The 17,016-nt window shown below is 24.6% G+C and overlaps 1 protein-coding gene across 1 annotated transcript in view; it reads left to right on the top strand.

Moving 5' to 3' along the window:
• The first annotated feature begins 1,403 nt into the window (after window positions 1–1,403).
• LOC129605843 (coiled-coil domain-containing protein lobo) overlaps window positions 1,404–17,016 on the top strand; it is a 28,984-nt gene continuing 13,371 nt past the window's right edge. Inside the window, exons 1-9 of the mRNA XM_055515818.1 lie at window positions 1,404–1,421; window positions 5,925–6,287; window positions 6,347–7,055; window positions 7,900–8,032; window positions 8,091–8,139; window positions 8,203–8,415; window positions 8,503–8,724; window positions 10,402–10,593; window positions 10,683–10,895. Of these exons, the coding sequence (XP_055371793.1) occupies window positions 1,404–1,421; window positions 5,925–6,287; window positions 6,347–7,055; window positions 7,900–8,032; window positions 8,091–8,139; window positions 8,203–8,415; window positions 8,503–8,724; window positions 10,402–10,593; window positions 10,683–10,895 (2,112 nt within the window). The remainder of the gene's footprint in view (window positions 1,422–5,924; window positions 6,288–6,346; window positions 7,056–7,899; window positions 8,033–8,090; window positions 8,140–8,202; window positions 8,416–8,502; window positions 8,725–10,401; window positions 10,594–10,682; window positions 10,896–17,016) is intronic.

Here is a 17,016-nt window from a genome sequence, read left to right as displayed (position 1 = left end):
TTAAAATAAAAATAAGAACATATTTACCTTTTTCTATTTAAAATTTATTCAATTATTTTGTTTTCTAGTAATTACCAATATTTCGCTATTACCATATTTCATTTATTCTATTCAATTCATACTTTTTCTTACTTCAAACCAATATTTTTTATGTATTTATTGGAAAACAACTTTTTACTTTACCAAATAATATACTTAAAATTAGAAGGAGAAAGAGATGAAAAGAATATCTACATACATACCTACACATGTGTACATCATGTTTATATGAACCATCATATAATATTATAAAAGATTTCTGATACCCGATATTGCACATGTACTTACATAAACATAATAAATTCATAGTAAATGTATGACAAAGCTGCTTGCATTGTTAAATAGGATAAGTTTGTAACAATGTAATATAAAAGCGTACGTGAATAATATCAAAAACTCACATTTGCATATTATAGAAAGTTAAGAGAAAATTTATTTAAATCTTAAGTTTTCGTAGGTGTGGGTGGTCTTACAAATATTTATTTACATATGTATCTATCGTTCATACCATAAATAAATATAGTATATACTTTAACAAGTATACCCCAACCCATCGAGTATAAGGTACAACAAAATATGGGTGTATGTATATGAAAGTCGAATATAACGGATATTGCAAGTATAGTGTCCACTACCTCATATACATATGTGGCATTTATAATTTAAGGAATAAAATTGAAAGAATAAGTTAACTGTGTTTAAATATAACAAAGGTCTAACTTTCATCTTCATATAATATGTGTGTATATAAATTGTATAAATTGCACACACGTCGGATATCATTTTGATTCTAAACATTATTTCAAATTGAACCTTATATTCTGGATACAGACATTGAGGGTATGATGATTGTGGTTCCATATAGTGAACTATTTAAACCTCTTTACTATTATAATAATAATATATATGTATGTGTATATTATAGACACCCAAAATGGTAAGCTGGGGTCCAGATCACTCAGAATACCTTTTTTTTTGTCTTTTAAACTCTTTGTATTGTTTTATGTTTCGTTTTCTTACTTTTCTTTATCTTTCATCCAAATAAAGTATTGTAAAAGGATAAATGAAAAAATTAGTGAAATAAGATTATGGAGAACACATACTTCCATACATTATGTATTGTAACACGTAAAGTAAACGAAACAATAAAGCAAAAGAACATGCTTTTAAAAGTGTACCTAAATTAAGATCGTCTGATACTTTGCATTATTTATTTCTCTATTGATAATAGAAAACGAGAGATATTAAGGTAAGAATAACTTACAAAAAAAAACAAAAAAAAGGTATTACTAAACACCTCAAAAATCGCGCTTTCAAATTATTCATGAGACCGTAATAACAATTTCTGTACAATTTCTATTAGTATGGGTGATTTAGTCATGGTATAGCGTATTCATGTATTCTATACAGTATAGTGTATTCAAGTATTTTGCGAATGACCATTCTTGATGGTCACCACAAGATGCCTGTTTACTGGGTTTTTAACAAGTCATTTCTTCTTTGGGTGAATGAACTTTCAAGCAATTAAAGAGTATTTTATATTTTGTATAAAATCCAAAAAAAAAATCATTTTTTAGAACTCTTATTGTCTAGTATTACTTTCATAATAGAAAATTTCGAATTTAATCTAAGATGCACATATAAGCAATTAAAATGTCATCGAGTTTTTTAAATGTTCTTCTATAGTTCCAGAATTTTAATACGCAATAAGTTTTATTTGGCAATTTTGTTTATAAAAAAAATGTGTTATTTATCGTACAAGACTTATAAAAATTAGAATGCAAAGCTATTAGATATTTTATTTTTAATATTATTATTTGATAAACTATTTTATACTGCACCCATCTTGTACGACAGCTTTAATAGGTTTCTAATTGCATTATACTTTTTAAATAGAATTTAAGAAAAATTAAAAATTTTATAATAATATTTTTTTTACTTAGAATAGCTCACAGTTGTAAATCTTTTCATTTATTTTTATTTTTAATTATGACAACGTATTTCTATTGAGTCCATTTCTCATAATTGCTTTGACACAAAAAGACAAAAAAAAAACAGAAAAGGAGCAGAGAATCAAAATTAGAAATGATTATGTAAAATTTCTTTTTGTTGTTTTATTTTTAATAACAATAAAAACGAAACAATAAATGAAGAAGAAAAAATACACCAGCCACCAAAAAAGAAGAGTTTTAAATTGGAACAAAACATGAAAATATAAAAATGTATTCAATATGCACCGTGGTCAAAGTGAAAAATAATAATTACGAGTCCAAGAAGGGAACCATTACCCTTTTCTCTATTCTGCCTTTTTTTTTTGGTTTTTGTTTTTTGCTAACTTAGTTGTTCGTTTGTTTTATAGTTTTGTAGCTTCTTTGAATTTTTTTTTTATTCACATTAATTTTTATTATTTTGTTTTTATTAACATTTAGTTTCAAAGAAAAAAAATTTTTTATTTGATTTTTGTTTTTTTCCACTCAGAAAACATAAAATTAAAACAAGAAAAGATTTTTGTTATTCATATACAATTTGAGAGGAGAAAAAAAGGAGTTAAAAAAAGGACGACTGCAAAGAAAAACAATATATTTTATTTTTATTTTTTTTTTTTAGAATAAATTGCAAAAAATAGAAAAAAGGAGAGCACAACATGAAAACAACAGCAACAAAAATAAAATCATTTCTATTTTCTTTATGTCGATACTCGTGGCTAGTAAAATGTAAAATGAACTTTGAAAAAAAAAAAGAAATACTTAAAAGAACAATCTCTGAGTTTTCTTTATAATTTTTCTAAACGACTCGTTTTAAATTAATGTGATATGGGAATGTTTGTGTGTGTGTTTGTATGAATGTATGATTAAGTAGAATACAAATACAAGCATGTTTATGTTTCTACATTTTCTTTTCATTATTGAAACTGAGAGCAAAAATAAAAATCACAAAAAAAAACAGAGTATAAAAATAGGAAAAAAAAACTATAGGAAAACAAAAAGGAAAATTGCTGCGCTCGTTTTAAAAATTAGAAAAATAGAAGCGAAAAAATAAAAATAAAAAAAAAAAAACAAAATATAAAACTTAAATGTCCTTCCCTTCATCAAAATGATGGCTATAGCTTTTAGCTGAATGCTGCTATTTTTTGTTTTTTCATTTCATTCCTATGAAAAATATTTTAAGTAGAAAAAAGAAAACATAATATAGAAAATAAACAATAAAAAAACAAAATAAAAAGTATAGGAAAGAAAGCAACAGAAATAAACCTCGGGCATGTAGAACACGGTCAAAAAATATATTTATATAAGGTACCCTGGTAGTAAAATTAAAAACAGGTAGAATTAAAATTTGTTGCTAGAAAAGAAATATTATAGAAAAAGTCGGCTTTGACACGAAATTTTTTGGTAAATATTTTTTTAGTCAAAAAGTGTAGTTAAATTAAAAAATTTTAATTGATATTCAAAATTAACAAATCCGAATACTCTCACATGCTCTCATAACTTTTAATTACTGAGTTCCAAATAGAAATGCATAATACTTGTTGTTCATTTTAAAAATTCATGCATAGAGTTAAACTTATATATAAGTTCACAACTCGTTCACACTTATTCACAACTCGTTCACACTTAGTTATAATTAGGATTCCAGAGATTCCACTGTCATTTAATTTTTATTAAAAATTTAAATAATATGCCCCAGAAATAAGTTTTTTTTCGAAACAGACACTTTTTGTGTTAGTACAATATTTTGTGCGCACCAATCCATGTAAATTTGTAGGTATACCGGGTCAATAAATCTTGTAAATGTGACATATTGTTAATGTACCTTTTCTTTTACATCAAAAAAGATCATTATTTCCAAAAATCAGCTACTTCAATTTGAAGCATATGAAAATAAAGTGTCTGTTCTTCGAAAAAAGTTATTCTTCACTGTTTTAAAATTGATTTGAAAAAGTTGTTACTTGGGACATTCCAAGGACTATAACAGAAATGATCATAATAAAACATAAAATTAAAATAGGAACAAAAAAAACACAGAACAGATTAGAGAAAATATCAAAAGTAGGCGCGCATAAAAGAACTAAACAGAAAAGAAAATGTGTTCTCATCAAAAAGGATAGCTTGGTATACTCCTTTTTTCCATATTTATGCTACTTTATAAATTTTTCTTTGTTGTGTTGATTTTTTTTTTTTTTTGTAGTTTAATTTTTTTTTTCTATTTTGGCATTATTTTGCTTTGTAATTTTTCTTATATGATTGCTGTATTTTCTGTCATCAACAAAAAACAAAAAAGCAAAAAAAAATAATAAAAAAATAAAACAAAAAAAAAATTATTCTGATGAAGCTTTTTGTCGTCCTAGAAATGAATTAGAGGATCCTCTTTTTTTTTTTGTTTTGTCCCCATACACACAAATCAAAATGTAGCATAGAACACGATAATATCTGATGATTATACTTTGGATGTTAGCTTATAAATGTAGGATGTTAATGTAGCTATATTTATAATAATATAAGAAATGTGTACTCGAATGGATCGCCAAGCATTTCATAGATAATTTTTTTTTTTTATTTTTAGTTTTAGTCTTTTTTTTTATTATGATTTTGATTATTTTTTTTCTGATGCCGTAAATGCGGTTGATGAAGTTGCCAAAGAAAAATCGCAAAATCACGTTGTTGAATAAAAATAGATTCGCATTTTCCCCATTGGACATCACATTGAATACTACTTATATGATATGTGTAATATGTTGTTATTCATAACCTATCCGTAATATGTACTGCATAGACATAAATATAATAATACACTTGAGTGGTTAATAGAAAGGCTCTTTGATGAATCAACTATATGTAATAAGAAAATGAGTTAAAAAATTAGAAGAATGGAAAATACAGAAAAAAAAAGAGAAAAAAAAATCTATAAAAAGGCGTAATTCGGTATAAAAAATAAGCAAAATAAAAGGACTATACTTTAAGATGATTTATTGATTTAAAAGAGGCTAGTAAACCATATATGTAACTAATTTTCCTTATTATTTCTGATTACAGATAATAATCTAGTATGAAAATCAATTTTTATATAAAAATTGAAGCATTATTTACAGTAATAGAATTGTGAATTCAATTATAAAGAGTTGTCAAAGGAAATTATTGCAATTTGTAGTTCACTTTTATAATTTATTATTGATATTTTTGCTTTGAGTCAACATTGTAAGAAATATTGTTTTTCGTGATACACGATTAATATAAAACGGGACAGGAAGTATGACATAATACAGGAATTGATTTCAATTTTCTATAATTAAAATTAAATCATGCAAATTATTGGCTATAATTTGTTAAACAGAAAATTATTATTCAAAAATTCATTTTCTTTGAATAGGATGAATCCAATAATGGAAAAGAGATGTATATTTTTTTAAAGAGTATATGAAAAAATGAGATTGACTCTTTAGACTTTTAAGATAAATATGAAAAGTGATTTTAAATTCAAGACATACACAACGTATAGTTATGAAACTGGCAAATTTTAGGGTGTGGGTGTGGGAAAGCTAAAACCTCCTTATATGGTATTGTTGTCATATGTTGCAGAATTCTTTTCTTTTTGAATTTTTCTCGTAATTTCCCTTAGCTAATAAAAAAAAAACAAAACAAAATAGCTAATGATTTTTAAAATCAACAAAGCGAAGAAAAGGTTGTTCTCTCTGAAAAATTTACAAAGTGTTTAAATTAAAAATAAATCTCGTATTTTTATTAAAAAAGGATCACAAATATTACTTGAGAGCGTTTTGTTAGTTACGAATATGTCTAGATGTAACTCCACTTAAAATCAATTTGGTTATTTGTTTTGAAATTAAAATAAAATTATTAAAAATGCTAATTAAAGTTCATATTTTTTTACAGCCGCCAACTATAATATCACCAGAGACATTATTACGTCGTCGACAAGGTAATTCATATGAAATGGCAATTTTGTTGGCCAGTCTTTTAATTGGTGCTGGTTACCCCGCAATGGTTGTATCAGGTTTCGCAAGATATGAAATCACCTTAAATGATCAACGAAAATTTGAATGCCCATATTTAGTTGATGATGATCAGGAACCACCTGTTAAAAAGGAGGAATTGGATGAATGGGAATCCAGGTATGTTTTGAAAGATGATCCCGACTTAACCAGTCATTTACAAGATGCATTGGATGAAAGAGCCAGAGAAAAGCAAGCTGTCATAGATGCTGAAGCAGCTGAGGAAGCTAAACGAAAAGCTGAGGTATTCATAGAAAAATTATAATTATTTTCATTCAAACTATTATTTATCGTATATTTAAGTGGTTATCACAAAGATCCTCTGATAAATATCACAATCGAAGAAGACATGCTTGGGTCGTTATAATTGAAAATGCACCATGGAGTATTAAACCTCGTACATTCAAACGTTCAGAAGAAGGAAAAATTATTTATGATCCATTGAAAGCATTTTTTATAGAACCATCATCGGGATTTCGATATGAAACTGATTCCTTATTGTATATTTACGTTGAATCAATTTGGAATCAATACAATTATTATATAAGTTGTCAAACATGTCGCGCAAAGCATGTACGTTGGGATTTAAGTAAAACTGAAGACTGGGAACATTTATTACCTGGTGAACCATTAGAAATGCGTGTACAAAAATATGATCCTGATGAAGATCTTGATAAATTAGATGATACACATATTGAAAAACATTTAGACATAATACGTTCATGGGTAGGAAATTTACATATCGGTGACCGTGAATTTGAGCAAAGATATCCAAATGAATCGAAAACTGTTCATTATAAACAGACCGTTCATGAACGTTATTCACCGTATTCAAGAAAAGATGGAAAAACTGAACAATTAACAATATTTGCCGATAATCAATATAAAGAGGCAACTACACGTTGGGAATGGTATAAAAATCGTTTGGATATGTTGGAAAGATTAAAAGTAAACTTTGTTACGGAGGATATCGAAGAGAAATTTCATAAAGGACGACCAGATAGTCTTATGAGTAAGAAATAATGAGATTATTCAATTAACTATATGCTTGGTTTTTAGGTGTAATTAATTGTATATATAGATATATATATATCTATAGATCTGTACACACGTTTTATTTGAATTAAGTATATAAACTTGATTATTATTCGCTCACATCCTTACCCTTGTATCCTTTTTTTCTAAAAATTACTAGTAATAAGAGCAAGAATCACTTGATTTCACTTTGATATAAAATTTCTTTTTATCGGAATAACCTTTTGAATTTCAAAGTTTTTTTAAATTTTTCGAATTAATGAAAATTCGTCGAATTTTTTTTCGCAAATGTATATAGAATTATGTATATTATGTTCAATGTATATAATGTAAAAGTTATACTATTTGCAAAATTTTTAAAAAGCGTTGGAATAAATAGAGAAAAAAACTTTTAATTGGGTTTAACAAATTGTTGAAAATGTTAGGATATTCAAGTGTATTTTTTTGAAATACATTAAAACTCATGTTTGTCCTTTATTTCAAACTTATTTAAAATCCATTCCTTTAAGATTTCTACACAAACCTGCATTTTAAATGTGTTGAAATAAATAGGAATTCATTCAATTTCTGACTTAATTTCACTTGCTTTTGAACAAATTTTCGATTTTGGGCTCGTAATTCGTCATACTTTTAACTGCATTAATAATAATAAAAAATTGATTTGTAAATTATGAAGAATTTGAAATAAAAAATATGTCTTTAATTTTGGAAAAAGGCAATAGCTTTAAATTTGTTTTTGACTAATCCTAGTTATGTACCCTAATCAAATATAATTTGGTTATTACAATAAATTGTAAAAGCATTATCAACAATTTTTACAGAATATGAACACGGTTCTCGTCCAGATGTACCAAAAAAAATGTATTTTTATGCATTATCGCGACTTGATTCATTAGAATATATGGAAATTCACCAAGACAAAATTATAATGAATTTTCAAGAAAGATCTGATAGGTAAGCTAATCACGTATGGAATCAGCAATAGTACAAAAAAATTCATTTTTTTTTGCAGACTTATTTACCAAGAAATACAATATCGTGAAAGAGATATGAAAATAGAGGTAAGAAAAAATTAAAAAGAAAATTCAATGAATAAATAATAAACAACATATTTTTAATTGCAGAAAGTCATTGAAAAGTTTAGCAGAAATTATGATGTTCAACCAAGTAAAGATATTCTTGAAAGACGTTTTCTACGAACAGACAATAAAATTTGGCTTAAATTTCAATATGCTGAAAATGCTATAACAACATCAACAAGAGAATTTATACGACCTCCTCCACCTAAATATGGCGGAGAGATATTATTTGATAGTAAATTAACAAAAGGATATCACGTAAAATATTCAATATGCTTTGATAATTACACAACACATTTAAATTTATATTAATCCCTAATTTTTTTATTATATTTCATTTATAAGGCCAATCCAAATGAACCAAAACCGACAGAATTTGAATTATACCTATTGCTTTTATCTCAAATGAAATATGATGAAACTTTAGATAAAGTATTTGAAAATCGATTAAAAGAAATTGATAAAATTATTGAAAAACGTGGCAAAGAATTCGAAAATCCTAAACTTATGTTTAGAATATTTGATTCTTTGAGAAATCAAGCAGCAAGGGTAATTCGGATTAAAGAGGTAATTATTTACAAATTTTAAAGACCAAATTTTGAAATAGAAGATAAACTCTTTTATAAAATGAGTTGGAACATTTTTTTTAATTCACCTAAAGTTTATACAAAATAATTTTCCATTAAGAAAAACATATTTGTGTTTTAGCTATTTGTGGAAATTTCCTACAGAATCGGTAAAATTCCAGATTGAACTGTTTGTTTTTGATTTTCATTGATGGTTCATTTTATTCCTGTTGTATATAAATTTCTTAATTCAATAAATTTTAAAAATTTGGTTATGTCTAATATTATGAACACATAAGTTAGGGATTAAGTTCCTATTTTATAATTTTGGATTTCGGGATGCTTTTCTGATTTAAAATATATCCTGTTACTGCCGCTCTTGTTCTAACGTTACTAGACACAGAATTTCTCAAGTTAAATATAAAATATACTTTAAGTCCTATTTTAATTTTCAGACGTCATTAAGCTATAAGTTTTCTATTTTATGTATACATATATAAAGCTCATAAAATGGTCGAAATATTTTATGTAAATTAATAATTTTTTCTTATAATGAAGAAAATGTCAAATAATTAAAATACGTTATTCATTTTTTTAATTAATACTTCTAAATACTCGAAAAGTTCTATAGCAATTTGATTTTCTATAATTGTACGGACTTTTCAGAGTAGCAATAAGGATACCCGTTACGCTAGCTTGTGAATTTTCAAGTAATTTTAAATAGTTGTTCACATAGTATTATTTGTATTATGCTTACTAATAAATAACCAGTCAATAAACTAATGTTCTACTAAAATATTATTCGGGCTCGTTACTTATGTATTTATAAGTAAATAGGTATTTACTTATGAGTGTACGTACATATGTATATACTTATTTTGTATACAAAAATTTAATGCTGTAAAATCATAACATTCCCCTATAAGTATGCAAATATATTAGTATTTACAATAAGAATTTTAAGTTATTATACTAAATAGAAAATTATTATAATACAATTACAATACAAACAATACGAATGTTCACATACCGTCCAACTAAAATATACAGAGTTGGTGTTATTATTCAAAAATTGTTCAAATTGTTTAAATTTTCCTTCAAATAGACAATCCTTGAAAAGCGTTGATATTACTGTTGATGCATAATGTTTCTTATCGTATTTCATATTGCCTTTACGATAGTCAATGAAATAAATTGTACAACTTATAGTTTTGTTATTTGGATGTAATAAGTCCCTTTCTTAATAATATGAGATAAGATTAAACAATGTATAAACTATTGAATATTCAACAAAAATATGAGGTTACGACAAACGAAATAAGAAATTACTTGCGTTAGTTGATATTTGCAGATACGCTATATTGTGTAACTTGGCTTGTACGAAATATACAATTATAGAATTTCGTTAACATAGATTTTTTCATGTTATCATTTAATGATTTTATGTGATTAGAATTGCTTTTTCTTCAGCATTATATTTTTTAATTTTATAGAACTGTTATAAATTTGCTAACAATACATTTTATAAGGCAATATTAAGGCTTCCACACGAGTTAAATGCTTACTTCTCTCTCTTAAACTTTATCATATAGGTTTATTGAAATAAAGTAAACGATTTTTATTGTGCAACTACCGTCATTACAACGTTAATTATTAATTACAACTTTCTATATTCCAGTTCGAAGATGAAGAAAAGCGTTTAGCTGAAGTTAAAATTAAAGATGCTGATTTTCTTGGACCATATCTTGTACCATATGCTAGTCGTAAACCAAATTATAAAGAATCACAAGATATTATGAACAATTGTTTATTAGATTTGAAAACACATTTTGTTTGTTTATTAAATGATCTGCAACGTAAATATGAAGATGTAAGAAAACAGAAATTTTTTGTGAACATTCCAATAATAATTTTTTATTCGAGTGTAAAAAAATAATAAATAAATTTTTAAAATTTTAGTTAACCATGGAAGTAAAATCTATCAATAAATTTTTAAATAAATTTCAAGATCAATTTGATAATTACGAATGCGAAAAACTTATTGAAGAAGCAAAAGATTTAGAATTAAATAAACGTATGGTACAACAACGATTAGCAATAACACAAGAAACAGCACAAGCAAAATATGAGAAAGTTAAACGTTCCTTAACAAATGATGAACGTCTTACATTAGTTGAAGAAAAAAATTTTGAAGAAAATTTTAATGGAGAAAAACAAAATATGAAAGAGAAAAAAGAAGATAAAATTAAATATGAAAGTAAACAAGATGAGAAACAAGATGTTATTCAAGAGTAAAATATGAAAACAAAATGAAACCGTAATCTTATCGTGCAATCACAATATTATTATAATATATCGTCATCGTTAATAATTTGGTCATCATCAACACATCATAATATTTTTATATGATCTTTTCATTTTTATGGTAAAATGATGTCCTTCTTATTACTATGTGTTATATGCTCCAAAAGAAAAATCTTCCTTTCGTTTTTATTATCACTTAAAACTATAAGAAGAAATATAAATGAAAAAACAAGAGCCAAATAACAACACAGCCAAAAAAAAGAGATCTTGAATGCGTTTATAACCATCTTAATAATATATTTTTAATATCCTTTAAGGAACTTTTACGAATTTTATGATTTCTATATTGCTTAACATAAAAAATTTATGTACTTTTATTATATAGATCCTTTTTTTTTCTTTATTTAACCGTATATTTTATATACATACATAGAAATAAATGTATTATGAGTGCTTTATAATAAATTTTGTTTTTCTTCATATAATATTTTGTTTTTGCAATTTTTATTTTTTCGACTTTTATATTCACATAAAATGAAACAGACAAAATTTAATACATAATTATAGTCACTTAAACCAGAAGTAAATTATTTCTTTTTTTTCATTTTCGTCGAATTTTTTTATACTTGTTTTTCGTTCTTTTGACTGGTAAATATTAGAAAATTTATAGCTTTTTATTATTTTATATACTCTTCTAAATTGTTCTTTTTCTTTACACCATCATACGTAAAGTTATTATTCACATTATATCATTGATAGAATTCTGGTGGGTGAACATATTAATATATATATATATATTTAAATATAAGAATTTTCTATTTCATTTTATTATATTATAAGATATCACATTTATTTTAATCCTAAATATATTAATATAAGCTTTATATGACTTAATCTAATGTATAAATTGAAATTATTTTCTATAAATGAGTGAGTGTCTAATGATATTGGTTGAATTTATCAATCTACTAGTATAAATTAAACTATAAAAATATTTTGTATTTAATTAACAGAATTCTTGGTTAAGAGAAATAATTTTTAAGAAATTTTATTTTTAATAATTTTGGTTACTATCATTTATATTATTAATATTATCACGCTTCAATTATAATTATTGTAAATATGAATGAATATTTATTTCTTGCAATTGAAATATGTGCTTTGCCAAGCTAGTTTAAGGTTTAGGTTTACTACGTATACGTACTAAATACACATGTGTATTATTTTTTTAGTAATTCAGTCACAATCAGAGGATTTATTGTGCGCCTCCCTCCAAGTGCGGGGCATGCTCTACAACACACGCTCGAGACCCACCCTCCTGATGAACTCAAGATCGGAAAACTGTAGCTCCGCAAGCGTTACAGCAAAGCCGTTATTACTTAACATTATATCAGAAATGATATTATTAAGAACATTTACTATAAAATTAACATTTTGAACTATACATTTTAAAGTATGTCTAGAGGAGAAAAGCGCATAATGTATAAATCCCCAAAATTTTAAAATCTTAGTTTTCTTTTATTTTTGTCACTTATGTTATAATACTGATTTCTTCTTTATATTACAATGTTTACTAAAAAAAAATTTTTGTTTCAAATATTTTAAAAATAGTTTATTAAATCTTAAAAACAATAATCTTCGAATAGAAATTTTCAAATAGAATATGGAGTGTATTACATAGAGGGTTCACAATTTCTGATTTATAGAGAAAATATTTTTATTTCAAATTGACAAGCATGCCAAGTTTTATAGTTATTTTTCTCAAATATTGTTTTCTTATTTTAATAGAAACTTTCAAAAAATTTCAAAGAAAATCCATTATTTTGTAACATTGTCAGTATGCAAATATTGTGCGATAATTACAATAAATTAAAATCAATCCTACGCATCACGATAGGATATAAATTCTATTTCTTAATCAACTACATTAATATATAAATACCAGTTTACATTAATTGTTTTAATTTACATATAGTCAAGTCGCTATAAAATGTTATGCGAATACATAAATGTGAAAATAAGCATGTACAGATAAATTAAGATAAATTAGTAGTGTAATAAGCACATTCTTATTAACTCCGCAACTATGATGTTGTATTAGTAAACTTCATAATTTAAGCATGTACAGACTTTTTTTTTGTAATGACGACGTTTATGAGCTGTAAAATAAAATCAAATTAATTTTTAACGAAAATATATTTCCTAATTTTTGTCATAATAATTATGTTCTATATGTATTAACATATAGGTTTGTATTATTGTAGTATGTATAATTATTAAATAATTAATAACATATACATGGGTTCGATTTGAAAATGTAAATAAATTATTTGAAATAAATTGTTCAAACATTTCATACATAATTCTAACGTATTTACATATGTGCATGTGTGTTTAAAAAAACTATAAATAACGAAAATAATTAAAAAAATGCTATTCTTTTTTTGTAAATTTCATTGGAAATACTGACCGAGTAACGTGTTAAACTATACATATGTTTTAATATGTACATAAAAATATTTAGTCTATATACTTATATCAGAGTACTAATATGTTTTCACTTGTAATAACATAATAGAAGTATCTGTAAATTAGTTTAATAGTGCAACAACTATATAAGATTATTATAATAATTATGTACATAAGTATGTAAATAATAATTCAACAATAATAGCTACATATAATCCATTTATAATAATAAAATCATAAAATATACTTGTATTTATTTATATTGCATACATATACATACTTACATATATTATGTATGTATTTATTGTATAATACATTTAATTCATTTTAACTATCGTTATCATCATCATCATCATCATTACAATCATCATCATAATTGCTATATGTATCATTATTATCATCGTCATTTCTCATCTTCAGCCCATTAGAAACGAATAAAAATGTAATATACTTATGTGAACTTAAAAAAGAAATAGAAGAAGAATAACAAAATGAATAAATAAAATATAAGAAAATAAAAAATAGAAAAATCAAAAAAAAATTAAAATAAAAAAGAAAATTTATATGTTTATAACGGTAAATTTTTATATTGAAAGTATATATGTATATATCCTTAAATAAGGACTAAAATAACAATAATATAAATAACAGAAAAAAAAATATATACGTATATATGTACATATGTATGTACATTTTTTTTTTATTTTTTTTTTTTCACAAATAACAACAGGTTGTTTTCATGTGATTTTTTTTTTATTATATATTCTAAATGCTATATACAATAATATTCATAAAAATATACAAACCATGCACATTACATATGTACAAATACGAGTATTATAGAATATAAATGATATAAGTACATATTTGTATTAAATTCAGACACAGACAAATAATATAATCGGGGCCCCATAAAATTTTTATGTAACGATTACACTACTCTTTTTCTTGCTAACTTTTTGTTATTGTTATTATTTTTCTTTATTATTTTTTTTAACATATTTTGTATAAATGCTGTTTTGTAAAAGAAATTCATACAGAATATTGGATAGAATAAAAATAGAAAAAAAAAAATATAAAGTAATTTTTTCATATATGAAAGAAAAATTTGGAATTGGTTTTTACCGGCCGGTATCCCTATTCTTCGTTTTTATTATCCTTACACGATTATATATATAGATAAAAGTGAAATAATATCGAAGATGCATAATGATAAAAAAATTAAAATTTGTGAAGGAAGGTACCGATTCTTTCTCTTATTTCTCCTTTTCCTCCTTTTATCAATTTTAGTATTCAAAAAATTTAAAATTTTCCAGCATTTACTTTAAAAAACAAAAACTTTATACTATTAAATGCATTGTTTTTAAAATAGCAAATTTTATTTTAATAATGTAGGTATTGATCTTGAGCTTTTTATACTGCTTTAGTTAACCCTAAACAATAGAAACGCTTTAAATTAAAATTATTTCCTTATTATCACATAATTTTGCATATATTTAGGTAAAATCTGAAAGTAAAAATCTTAAAAATTTATACCAGCTTAAAGATTCAATTTGTTTGCTTCCATTTACTTTGTTAAAATATTACACTCTTTGGTAAGAGGGCCATTACTGTCATGTTAGTGTTTTACAGAAATTTATTTGAATTTATTCATTTGAACTTGGAAAAAATAGGAGACTGAATATGTGAACAATATTTATGTAATCTGTAAATTTTAAATATAATTTTTATTTTTTCTGAACAAGCTTAGTTGCCAACAATTTTTAAACAAACGAAGCTTGCTTATTTCTACTTATAGAAAAATCTATATGTTTCATAATTTTACACTTTCTAAGTGCAGTGAAACCATGATACTCACAATTACAGCTTCGGAACAAATTTCGGAAAAAAATGTGTGATAATTTTACTTTGCCTGTCCATCTTTCTATGTAATGTTCTATCAATTTGTTCAGTTATTTAAATTGTATAGTAAACTAGTACGCAATTTCAGTACACAATCAATTTTTGTATTAGTGTAAAAATTTTCTGAAAATTGTTATTATAAGATTTCTTTTCAATAGATCGTTTTAATTAGACCGAAAGTTATAATAATACAAGCTATCGACTTAAATTGTTAAATAGAAATATGATGCTTTACAAACTATGGGATTAAGAGTTATTTATACACAAGTATATTATCACAGCGGAAAACGGGTTGATCAGAAAATCAATTGAAAAAATTAAAATACTTTAATGCATTTATAATTTAAAAAATTACAATTGCAAAATAGTTAAAGATTTTGTATGTTGTTTTTTTTACTAAAGCAATCTTATAATAAACTTGGACCATAAGATTGGAGAGTATCGATTATGGCCCTTCGAAGAAAAAGCCAATTATATATGATAGACATCTAAAAAAAATTCATTTTATCTGCGGTTATATTTCTTTGCATATTGTTCTGCTGACAATATATAGCTTTTATCTTCGAAAGATGAGAAAATATTAAATAAAGTTGGATGAAACCAATAGTTTGTAATCTAGCACTTTTCCCTTCTGTAAGTGCTGCACTATTAAAATTATTTATTAATTTATCTATATAACATTATATAATAAATTATTATGATATTATCAATACCCCCCGGCTGCCAGGACCATTGCGGGTTTTATTAAAATTACTTTCATTCATAAAGGTATGTATAACATTCATATAGGTATACGAAATTATTTAAAGGACTGTAAAGAGGCGTTAACATAATGCTTGAATTCAAGTGTTAATTAAGTTAAGAAAGATAATTTGAGTTGACACTTTTAAGTAAAAACAAACAAATATCTTTTATCAAGAACTGAGAAGAAATCTCTGATGTAGTTTGCCTTTTAGTTCTTGAAGAACAAAATTTTCAGAAATTTTTTCTTCAAACTAACATACTGTTGGCAAGAATAACTTACAAGTAAGTAAGAAAAGTTAGAAGTGAATTTTCAAAAACGCGAAAACTTCACTTATTGTTCTCTAATTCAAACTAAGAGTACATTATACCTAAAAATAAATTTTTTAAATTTCTCAAGATTTTATTTGTTTTTGTTTTATGATGTAAGAAAGATTATTTGCGAAAAAAAAAAAACCATTTGACAAACTCTGTTTGTTCGTCCATTGTAAAATTATGCTACTTTCTTAAACATATTCCCTTGCAAACATTTTATTTATTTATTTATTTTTTTTTTGTTTTTTTTTGGAAAATAAAATTTATAACTTTCTTTTTTGGTTGCGTTTCTTTTATGTTTCCATAAAAATATACGTTTGACATGTTTGAGGATTAGAAAAACGGGGAATTGTTTATATAAATAAAAATAAAAGCTTAAAAAATTCTATACTAACATGATATCGACATTCATACATGTGTGCACATTCATGCAATATTATAAGAAGGCACTCATCACCTTTGGCTGGTTATATAATATTATATTTGTACAATAATACAAGGATATTCAAGAAAATTATTTTTTTTTGTTGTTATTTCTTCTACATTTTTTATTACTTTTTGA

The sequence above is a fragment of the Condylostylus longicornis genome, unplaced genomic scaffold (assembly GCF_029603195.1).
Source record: "Condylostylus longicornis isolate FDR11 unplaced genomic scaffold, ASM2960319v2 ptg000015l, whole genome shotgun sequence".
NCBI lineage: Eukaryota > Metazoa > Arthropoda > Insecta > Diptera > Dolichopodidae > Condylostylus > Condylostylus longicornis.
The sequence above is the reverse complement of the archived record's forward strand: the minus strand, read 5'-3'. Positions and strand labels throughout refer to the sequence as shown.